This window comes from Aquarana catesbeiana, linkage group LG01, assembly GCF_042186555.1.
Source record: "Aquarana catesbeiana isolate 2022-GZ linkage group LG01, ASM4218655v1, whole genome shotgun sequence".
Classification (NCBI taxonomy): domain Eukaryota; kingdom Metazoa; phylum Chordata; class Amphibia; order Anura; family Ranidae; genus Aquarana; species Aquarana catesbeiana.
This window is the reverse complement of record NC_133324.1, coordinates 961,643,978-961,655,802: the sequence shown is the minus strand read 5'-3', so window position 1 is coordinate 961,655,802 and position 11,825 is coordinate 961,643,978. Positions and strand designations below refer to the sequence as shown.

The window sequence follows — 11,825 nt, the reverse complement described above, 5'->3', positions numbered from 1 at the left end:
ACCCTAAGCACACAGCCAAGATAACAAAGGAGTGGCTATGGGACAACTCTGTTAATGTCCTTGAGTGGCCAAGCCAGAGCCCAGACTTGAACCCTATTGAACATCTCTGGAGAGATATGAAAATGGCTGTGCACCAACACTCCCCATCCAATCTGATGGAGCTTGAGAGCAAAGAAGAATGGCAGCAACTGCTCAAAAATCTGTGTGCCAAGCTTGTAGCATCATACTCAAAAAGGCTTGAGGCTGTAAATTGTACCAAAGGTGCTTCAACAAAGTATTGAGCAAAGGCTGTGATATTTATGTGCATGGGATTTCTTTCCTTTTTTATTTTTAATAAATAAAGATTTCAAACAAACTTCCTTCAAACTAGCTGGCAAGGCGGCGATTGGGTGACGTTAAAGGTAAAGGCATGGGAACAAGGTAGGTAAACAGGGAGTTTGAAGCATGTGTGGCAAACACTAAGCAAGACACTAAGAGCTTGGCAGGCTTAAAACAGGTTTGGGCTCCACCCAGATGCTGTATCTACACCAATCACTCTGCAGGTGGACAGTCAGACAGTGAGAGTGCAGCTCAGCCGAAACCAGGATGCTGGAATGAGACCAGCAGCTGCCATGGTACAGGAGTGTTATGTGTTACTGACAGTGAAACTATACATTTATGAAGCTGGCTTTGTGCACAGGGGCACAGTCATACTGGAACGGAGTATTAATAGAACCTGTCATGAGAAGGTCTACCCGGTGGTGGCGCTATCGGTCTCTTGGATCGCAGTACCAGTGTCCATCAGCAGGTGTCTTCCAACACCTAGGACCTGCAGTAAGAGGTCTTTCCTGCTGGTGGCACTGTTGCATCTTCGGGCCGTAGTACCGGCGTCAACCAGCGGGTGCACTCTGGCAGTGTGGAGCAAACAGCTCACACTGCGCTCAGCTGTAACGTGAGGTCAATTACCACAGCCTTACAAATACCCGGCAAGCCCTCATAGGCTTGCCTTGGTACCTCTCTCTCCCTGCACTCTAACCTTGCTGCCCGTTACTTTGACCTTGAGCCTGCATCCGCCTTGTCCTGACCTGACCTGATCTTATCCCATCCCTATCCTGAGCCTATCCCCTCTGTTCCTGGTTACCTTGGATCCCTGCCCTGTATCCCATCCATCCACCCTCTTCCTGTCCTGCTGGTTTGATCTCCCTGTGTATGACCTTGGCCTGGCTTTGTTTACGATTACGGTATCTCCATTTCCTTGTATATATTGTTGTTTGTAGTGGGTTTGTTGTATTGGTTTTGCACTGTTTATATTTCTTTTACTTGTCACTTATTTATTAAACACCATTATTTCACTTATATGTGTTTTGGGTTTCCTCTGTGCAGTCCACACAGTTTGGTCAATTAGATTCTCTGACAGTGTACCAAGGCCATCCCTGACCAGACGTGGCTGCATTGAGGAAACCATCCTGGTTTATCGGGTCTGCTAATATGGATTTCGATTAAATCCTTTATTATTCTCTGCTAGCAGAAGAGGATGGTGAATATTGTCGCCAGATTTTAAAAGGGTGGACTAGTGACAGGCTGATGGAAACTATCCGATCAGCTCATTCCCTAGTGGATCAGGGGTATATGTCTTTTGAAGATGTTCAGCCCCTGATCCAGTTATGTGCAAAACCAGCCCTGTCATGCATTCCCGAGGGAAGTGATGATTTTTCACCCCCCTTCAATTATGGCCAAGTTGAATCCCTGGTTTGGTTGTTAGAGGATGATCCAGCCTATTTTATGGAACATTATTCCAACTGTTCACAGCAAGTGTTGTCTAATTGCATCCAGTCAGTGCAAGCCTTGATTAGTCAGGCTGTGTGTGAATCAGCGTTTGTTCAACCTGTGCTGCAGGTATGGTCAGATCTCCTGTCTTTTGCTAAGCCACAATACTCCAGCCCTGCCATCAATCCTCTGTCTCCCCAAAAATGTATCTCCCCGTCGCCTATGGCAACCTCAGCTACAGCCCAGTTTATCAAACCCCCTACCAAATACTACTACCCAGTCTCCAAGTGTAGCACCTATCCCGCCTTCAATCCACCTGTCTCTTCTCCTCCACCTGTAACAGTCCCACAAAACCCCTCTCTAGCTACAGTTCCTTGGTCTTCCTTCGATCCAGCTACTTTCTTTTCTTTCAGCCCTGCACCTACATACAAGACTGCACGGGCTAAACCAAAAAAGAAACAAAAATTCTTTCCTACCCACACGATCCTGCCAGTAACCCAACTTGCTTCCACACCAACTAACCCACCTGATTCTGTCAAACCAGTGCCTGCTACCGAGCCTGATGCGCCAGTGTCTTCTACGCAACCTGTTGTGCCAATGCCTGTGCCTGCTGTCCAGTTTGATGTCCCTGCCTTCCAGTCTGGTGTGCCCACCTTCCAGTCTGATGCACCCGCTCTCCAGTCTAATGCACCTGCAATCCAGTCCGATATGCCTGCCTTCCAGCCGGATGTCTTGAAGCTTGCCTTCCAGCCTGAAGTCCCGGTGCCCGCTTTTCAGTCTGTGCCCCCTCCCCAGTCTGATGTCTTCACGCCTGCCTCCCAGCCTGATGCCCCGAAGCTTGCTTTTCAGCCTGATGTCTTGGTCCCTGCCTTCCAGCTTGATGTCCCTGCCTTCCAACTTGATGTCCCTGCCTTCCAGTCTGGTGTGCCCACCTTCCAGTCTGGTGTGCCCACCTTCCAGTCTGGTGTGCCCACCTTCCAGTCTGGTGTGCCCACCTTCCAGTCTGACGCACCCGCTCTCCAGTCTGATATGCCTGCCTTCCAGTCGGAAGTCTTGAAGCTTGCCTTCCAGCCCGAAATCCCAGTGTCCATGTTCCAGTCTGACGCCCCAGCGACTATTGACCAGTCTGATGTACCTGCTGTTCTGCCCGATGTGCCAGCGCCTGTGCCTGCTGCCCAGCTCGATGACCCGGAGCTTGCTGCCCAGCTCGATGACCCGGAGCCTGCTGCCCAGCTCGATGACCCGGAGCCTGCTGCCCAGCTCGATGACCCGGAGCCTGCTGCCCAGCTCGATGACCCGGAGCCTGCTGCCCAGCTCGATGACCCGGAGCCTGCTGCCCAGCTCGATGACCCGGAGCCTGCTGCCCAGCTCGATGACCCGGAGCCTGCTGCCCAGCTCGATGACCCGGAGCCTGCTGCCCAGCTCGATGACCCGGAGCCTGCTGCCCAGCTCGATGACCCGGAGCCTGCTGCCCAGCTCGATGACCCGGAGCCTGCTGCCCAGCTCGGCTTGTTCCTGTCTGCTGCCCAGCTCGGCTTGTTCCTGTCTGCGGCCCAGCTCAAGTTGTTCCTGTCTGCGGCCCAGCTCAAGTTGTTCCTGTCTGCTGCCCAGCTCAAGTTGTTCCTGTCTGCTGCCCAGCTCAAGTTGTTCCTGTCTGCTGCCCAGCTCAAGTTGTTCCTGTCTGCTGCCCAGCTCAAGTTGTTCCTGTCTGCTGCCCAGCTCAAGTTGTTCCTGTCTGCTGCCCAGCTCAAGTTGTTCCTGTCTGCTGCCCAGCTCAAGTTGTTCCTGTCTGCTGCCCAGCTCAAGTTGTTCCTGTCTGCTGCCCAGCTCAAGTTGTTCCTGTCTGCTGCCCAGCTCAAGTTGTTCCTGTCTGCTGCCCAGCTCAAGTTGTTCCTGTCTGCTGCCCAGCTCAAGTTGTTCCTGTCTGCTGCCCAGCTCAAGTTGTTCCTGTCTGCTGCCCAGCTCAAGTTGTCCCTGTCTGCTGCCCAGCTCAAGTTGTCCCTGTCTGCTGCCCAGCTCAAGTTGTCCCTGTCTGCTGCCCAGCTCAAGTTGTTCCTGTCTGCTGCCCAGCTCAAGTGTTTCCTGTCGTCTGCTGCCCAGCTCAAGTGTTTCCTGTCGTCTGCTGCCCAGCTCAAGTGTTTCCTGTCGTCTGCTGCCCAGCTCAAGTGTTTCCTGTCGTCTGCTGCCCAGCTCAAGTGTTTCCTGTCGTCTGCTGCCCAGCTCAAGTGTTTCCTGTCGTCTGCTGCCCAGCTCAAGTGGTTCCTGTCGTCTGCTGCCCAGCTCAAGTGGTTCCTGTCGTCTGCTGCCCAGCTCAAGTGGTTCCTGTCGTCTGCTGCCCAGCTTAATGACTCTGACATGCCAGCAGTACCCACTGTCCAGGTTGATGTACCCGATGCCCGGCCTGATGTGCCCTCATCTGTCCAGTTGAAGGCCATGAACTTTGAACAGATACACCTTGTTGGAGCGTCCGGAGGCCGCTCCTTTAGGGGGGGGTACTGTCATGAGAAGGTCTACCCGGTGGTGGCGCTATCGGTCTCTTGGATCGCAGTACCAGTGTCCATCAGCAGGTGTCTTCCAACACCTAGGACCTGCAGTAAGAGGTCTTTCCTGCTGGTGGCACTGTTGCATCTTCGGGCCGTAGTACCGGCGTCAACCAGCGGGTGCACTCTGGCAGTGTGGAGCAAACAGCTCACACTGCGCTCAGCTGTAACGTGAGGTCAATTACCACAGCCTTACAAATACCCGGCAAGCCCTCATAGGCTTGCCTTGGTACCTCTCTCTCCCTGCACTCTAACCTTGCTGCCCGTTACTTTGACCTTGAGCCTGCATCCGCCTTGTCCTGACCTGACCTGATCTTATCCCATCCCTATCCTGAGCCTATCCCCTCTGTTCCTGGTTACCTTGGATCCCTGCCCTGTATCCCATCCATCCACCCTCTTCCTGTCCTGCTGGTTTGATCTCCCTGTGTATGACCTTGGCCTGGCTTTGTTTACGATTACGGTATCTCCATTTCCTTGTATATATTGTTGTTTGTAGTGGGTTTGTTGTATTGGTTTTGCACTGTTTATATTTCTTTTACTTGTCACTTATTTATTAAACACCATTATTTCACTTATATGTGTTTTGGGTTTCCTCTGTGCAGTCCACACAGTTTGGTCAATTAGATTCTCTGACAGAACCCTTCACTGGAAACATTTGAACTTAAGAAATTGGAGGGATGTCCACATTTTTTGGTCAGATAGGTAGATGTGATGGCCAGGTGTCCAAAAACCTTTGTAAATGTAATGAGCTTGTACAATGTATATCAGAAATGCTGTACAATGAATGTGCATTGTCAATCCAATCATTCCACTGCAACTTTTCAAGACAAGGTCTGTCCTGAAGAAAACAGAAAGCCCAAAAAATTAGAAGGATTCACATTAGAGGCTTAACTAGAGTAACTTAATGCCCTGTTGCAAGAAACCATGAAGGGTTTCCTACCCCCCAACAGAAGGAGGGGTAGTGTGACAGGAGGGGGAGGCAGTGTGACAAGAGGGGGCAGCAGTGTGACAAGAGGAGGGGGCAGTGTGACAGAAGGGGGGCAGTGTGACAGGAGGGAGCAGTGTGACAGGAGAGGTGTCAGTGTGACAGGAGAGGGAAATGTGACAGGAGGGTGGGTAATGTGACAGTAGGTGGGGCAGTGTTGTAGGAGTGGGAGCAGTGTGACAGGAGGGGGACCGTGTGAGAGGAGGGGGGCAGTATGACAGCAGGTGGCAGTGTGATGGGAGAGGGGCAGTGTGACAGGAGGGGGCAGTATGACAGCAGGGGGGCAGTGTGATGGGAGTAGGGCAGTGTGAAAGAAGGGGGGCAGTGTGACAGGAGGGGAAGAGAATGCATTTGTACACTTGGCCAAAAGGCTAAACTTGCCCACAGCAGGAGCAGCCAGGAGGAGCGGGAGCCAGAGTCAGGGGGTGGATCTGGGCACCAGACTGGATAGGACAGTGAGACAGGAGGGTGAGGCAGTGTGACAGGAGGGGGGCAATGTGACAGGAGGGGGACAGTATTGTAAGAGTGGGGGCAGTGTGATAGGAGGGGGTCAGTATTACGGAAGGGGGGCAGTGTGACAGGAGGGGGAAATGTGACAGGAGGGTGGGTAATGTGACAGGAGGTGGGGCAGTGTAATAGGAGGGGGCAGCATTGTAAGAGTGGGGGCAGTGTGACAGGAGGGGGCCGTGTGACAGGAGGGGGGCAGTATGACAGCAGGTGGCAGTGTGATGGGAGAGGGGCAGTGTGACAGGAGGGGGCAGTATGACAGCAGGGGGGCAGTGTGATGGGAGAGGGGCAGTGTGAAAGAAGGGGGACAGTGTGACAGGAGAGGAAGAGAATGCATTTGTACACTTGGCCAAGAGGCAAAACTTGCCCACAGCAGGAGCAGCTAGGAGGAGCGGGAGCCAGAGTCAGGTGGTGGATCCGGGCACCAGACTGGATAGGACAGTGCGACAGGAGGGTGAGGCAGTGTGACAGGAGGGGGTTAATGTGACAGGAGGGGGGACAGTATTGTAAGAGTGGGGGCAGTGTGACAGGAGGGAGGGCAGTGTGACAGGAGAGGGTGGCAGTGTGACAGGAGGGGCGGCAGTGTGACAGGAGGGGGAGTAATGTGACAGGAGAGGGTGGCAGTGTGACAGGAGGATGGCAGTATGACGGGGGAGTATGACAGCAGGGAGGGCAGTGACAGGAGGGGGGCAGTGTGACAGGAACGGAGGGGACAGTGTGATAGGAGGGGGCAGTATTAGAGAAGAGGGGCAGTGTGACAGGGGGGGAGTAATGTGTCAGGAGGAGGGACAGTATGATAGGAGCAGGGCAGTATTGTAGGAGTGGGGGCAGTGTGACAGGAGGAGGACAGTGTGATGGGAGGGGGAACAGTATGATAGCAGGGGTGGCAGTGTGACAGAAGGGGGGCAGTATGACAGCAGGGAGGGCAGTGTGACAGGAAGGGGGCAGTATGATGGGGGGAGTATGACAGCAGGGAAGGCAGTGACAGGAGGGGGGCAGTGTGACAGGAACGGAGAGGACAGTGTGATAGGAGGGTGCAGTATTACAGAAGAGGGGCAGTGTGACAGGAGGGGGGCAATGTGACAGGAGGGTGGGTAATTTGACAGGAGGTGGGACAGTGTGATAGGAGGGGGGCAGTATGACAGCAGGGGGGATGTGTGATGGAAGAGGGGCAGTGTGACAGGATGGGGGTAGTATGACAGCAGGGGGCAGTTTGATGGGAGAGGAGCAGAGTGACAGGAGGGAAAGAGAATGCATTTGTACACTTGGCCAGGAGGCAAAACTTGCCCACAGCAGGAGCAGCCAGGAGGAGAGGGAGCCAGAGTCAGGGGGTGGATCAGGGCACCAGACTGGATAGGACAGTGTGACAGGAGGGTGAGGTAGTGTGACAGGAGGGGGGCAATGTTACAGGAGGAGGGACAGTGTGACAGGAGGGAGGTTTGTTACAGGAGGAGTGACAGTGTGATAGGAGGGGGAGCAGTATTGTAAGAGTGGGGGCAGTGTGACAGGAAGGGGCAGCAATGTGACAGGAGAAGGGGCAGTGTGACAGGAGGGGGCGATAGTGTGACAAAACAGAAGGGGGAGTAATGTGACAGTGTAGGGCAGCTCCAGGCCGGGCATTTGATGGGGACCCCCGCTCCCTTCATCCTCACATGAGCCAGTTTAGTTCTTGGGCTGAGCTGTAAGTATTAGTATATCCAAACACCCCCTAAGGGAACTTTTTTATCGTTTAGAAAGTTTTCCCTCCCTCATTTTTTATGAAGGGTTTTTTTTATTTATATATATATATATATATATATATATATATATATATATATATATATATATGAATGGAAGTTTTGTGAATCACGTTCACTCATCAGGAGTATGGATGAAAAAATTAATATATATATATATATATATATATATATATATATATATAAATTAATTTTTTCATCCATACTCCTGATGAGTGAACGTGATTCACAAAACTTCCATTCATGTGATGCCAAGACAGTTCGGCTTTTATACAGCGTGTACTCAGTTATGAATATGTATAATTATGTATTATCATTGTATCCAGTGTACTTGTTTATGGTATACTTTTACCAAAATGTAAGCCTTTGTATATGGTCATGTATGTTTTGAAAACATTATCATGCATTTCTAGACTACGGAACTGCTTTTGATACAATATACAGTGGGGACGAAAAGTATTTAGACCCCCTTAAATTTTTCACTCTTTGTTATATTGCAGCCATTTGCTAAAATCACTTAAGTTCATTTTTTTTATTCATAAATGTACACACAGCACCCCATATTGACAGAAAAACACAGAATTGTTGACATTTTTGCAGATTTATTCAAAAAGAAAAACTGAAATATCACATGGTCCGAAGTATTCAGACCCTTTGCTGTGACACTCATATATTTAACTCAGGTGCTGTCCATTTCTTCTGATAATCCTTGAGATGGTTCTACACCTTCATTTGAATCCAGCTGTGTTTGATTATACTGATTGGACTTGATTAGGAAAGCCACATACCTGTCTTTATAAGACCTTACAGCTCACAGTGCATGCCAGAGCAAATGAGAATCATGAGGTCAAAGGGACTGCCTTAAGAGATCAGAGACAGAATTGTGGCAAGGCACAGATCTGGCCAAGGTTACAAAAACATTTCTGGTGCATTTAAGGTTCCTAAGAGCACAGTGGCCTCCATAATCCTTAAATAGAAGACGTTTGGGACGAACCAGAACCCTTCCTAGAGCTGGCCGTCTGGCCAAACTGAGCTATCGGGGGAGAAGAACCTTGGTGAGAGAGGTAAAGAAGAACCCAAAGATCACTGTGGCTGAGCTCCAGAGATGCAGTCGGGAGATGGGAGAAAGTTGTAGAAAGTCAAATATCACTGCAGCCCTCCACCAGTCGGGGCTTTATGGCAGAGTGGCCTGACGGAAGCCTCTCCTCAGTGCAAGACACATGAAAGCCTGCATCGAGTTTGCTAAAAAAACACCTGAAGGACTCCAAGATGGTGAGAAATAAGATTCTTTGGTCTGATGAGACCAAGATAGAACTTTTTGGCCTTAATTCTAAGCGGTATGTGTGGAGAAAACCAGGCACTGCTCATCACCTGTCCAATACAGTCCCAACAGTGAAGCATGGTGGTGGCAGCATCATGCTGTGGGGGTGTTTTTCAGCTGCAGGGACAGGACGACTGCTTGCAGGGAAAGATGAATGCAGCCAAGTACAGGGATAGCCTGGACAAAAACCTTCTCCAGAGTGCTCAGGACCTCAGACTGGGCTGAAGGTTTACTTTCCAACAAGACAATGACCCTAAGCACACAGCTAAAATAACGAAGGAGTGGCTTCACCACAACCAATCTGTGACTGTTCTTGAATGGCCCAGCCAGAGCCCTGACTTAAACCCAATTGAGCATCTCTGGAGAGACCTGAAAATGGCTGTCCACCAACGTTTACCATCCAACCTGACAGAACTGGAGAGGATGTGCAAGGAGGAATGGCAGAGGATCCCCAAAATCCAGGTGTGAAAAAATTTGTTGCATCTTTCCCAAAAAGACTCATGGCTGTATTAGATCGAAAGGGTGCTTCTACTAAATACTGAGCAAGGGGTCTGAATACTTAGGACCATGTGATATTTCAGTTTTTCTTTTTTAATAAATCTGCAAAAATGTCAACAATTCTGTGTTTTTCTGTCAATATGGGGTGCTGTGTGTACATTAATAAGGAAAAAATTAACTTAAATGATTTTAGCAAATGGCTGCAATATAACAAAGAGTGAAAAATTTAAGGGGGTCTGAATACTTTCCGTCCCCACTATATATATACAATATATTTACTCCATACACTCATTTTTGCAGCAATAAGCCTCATTTAAAGTCCCATTCTTTTTCCTTGTTTCTATTTCATATAGCCAGAGATGGAAGATTTTTACTGTGGACTGGTCAAGTCACACTTTTCTCCTTTTAGTATTATAGGAGTGGGGGCAGTGTGACAGAAGGGGGGCAGTAGGGGCGGCAGTGTGACAGGAGGGGCAGTATGACAGCAGGGAGGGCAGTGTGATAGGCAGGGGGCAGTGTGACAGGAGGGGGGAGAGAAAGCATTTGTACACTTGGCCAGGAAGCAAGACTTACCTGCAGCAGGAGCAGACGGGTGGAGCCAGAGTCAGGGGGTGAAGCTGAGAGGTGAACCAATGACCCCTTGTCAATGTCAGTGGATCAGGGCACCAGAATGGATAGGAGGGGCAGCATGGCAGAGCATCTTATAAAAGAACCAATGCCCTCCAATTATCCTCCTGGCTCCTGTAGCTGCTGAAAGCCTGCTTCTCCTCCTCTCCTTCCCACAGGTATTCAGTGGCTGCAGGAGCCAGGAAGATAATGGAGGGCATCGGTTCTTCTATAAACCACTCTTGCCCTCCTATCCAGGAGCAGACAAATCTGACAGGGGAGCTGCAAGGGCCCCCTGAAGCATGGGGCCGGGTCTCAATTGTGGCCCCTTTGAGCCCTATAGTTATGCACCTGATTCACATGAAACATTTTGTGTACTTGGATTGCGTGTACAGAACTTTTTTTTACTTTGATAAGTGATGAGTATTTAAATCAATATTTTGGTTTGGTAATGGTACTTTGCCTTATTGATTACTTTCAGATGTGAATTTTAAAGGTAGGTCAACTTGGTTCAAGTGATACAATGTGATAGATTTCAAATAGTTCTATTTATTTTCTTAATCTTTCTCATACATTCTGCCCGAAACGCTTTATTGTTAAATGTATAGATCAGTGGGTTCATTAAGGGGGTCCAGCAAAACTGTACAATTGTGTAAATGTTGGTGAATCGAGGTGTCACTATTTCAGCTGGCAGCACATAGACACTAAAACTGGAACTGTACTGCATAGAGAACACAATGAGGTGGGAGCTACATGTAGAGAAGGTCTTCCTCCTACCAGAGGATGATGGAATTTTAAGAATCGAATGAATTATAAACGTGTATGTTATAAAAACAGATAGAATTGTGATAAATATCATCAAGGCGCTAACCACAACAGTATAGAAGCGAATAGGTGTTGTATCGGAGGTGACCAGGTCCAGGAATGGAAAAAAGTCACAGAATAAATGGTCAATTGTGTTATGACCACAAAATTGTAACTGGCTCAGTAAACCAGCTGTGACAGCTGAAAATGCAATGGAAATAATCCAAAAAGCAATGACCACCCGAAGATAGATGATATTATTCACAAAAGAAGAATAGCGCAAAGGATGGCAAACAGCCAAATATCGGTCATAAGACATTAAAGCATAATGAAAGCTCCCAACATCTCCTGCAATCCCGTACATAACTGATTGTATGCTGCAGCCAGTTACAGTGATGGTCGGTCTTTCAGAAACAATATAATGGAGCATCATTGGAAGCATATTTGTAATGCTCACCAGTTCAAGTACGCACATGCTTTTAATTGAAAAAAACATGGGAGAATTAAGACGGGTGCTGCTCCAAATGATATAGATGATCATTAGATTTTCACTAAATATCAAAAGGTAAATGATGAGAAACGCAACAAACATTGGAATCCGGAAGCCATAATAAGGTTTAAATCCAATAACCAGAATTTCAGTGACGGCTGTGCAGTTCTCTGGATACACCATTGGTGGAGGAGACAATCACACCTCAGATACAATATTCTGTAGATCAATAAAACATTACGGGTTATATTACACACGCAAAAGGGTTGAAATAATCAAAATGTGAGAATGGTGTGAAAATAAATTCTATTATTTACAAATGTGGAAAAGATGGCAAAAAAACAAATAATGATAGTGTGTTGTAACTGAAGTGGGGAAAAAAAGCACCATACCCATTATCTTACTGGTATTGCTATCTTAAAGTATTGATGTTAATGTACGTGGTCTGGTTCTGGGGCAGGCGGCTTCTATACCCCAGAAGATCTCCATGCTCTCCTTGGCTAGTGTAATGTAACAAAAATGGAAACCAAAGAACCACACCACTGGTGGTCCAGATATGACTCAAATAAAAGTCACAGGAACAATCCAAAGA

The 11,825-nt window shown here is 48.7% G+C and overlaps 1 protein-coding gene across 1 annotated transcript; it reads right to left on the bottom strand.

Annotated features, from left to right (window-relative positions):
• Positions 1-10,474: 10,474 nt before the first annotated feature.
• On the bottom strand, positions 10,475-11,416 carry LOC141128675 (olfactory receptor 11L1-like). Its single transcript, XM_073616107.1, has one exon. The coding sequence runs from the start codon at positions 11,414-11,416 to the stop codon at positions 10,475-10,477; it is 942 nt and encodes a 313-aa protein (XP_073472208.1).
• Between the last annotated feature and the right edge of the window lie 409 nt (positions 11,417-11,825).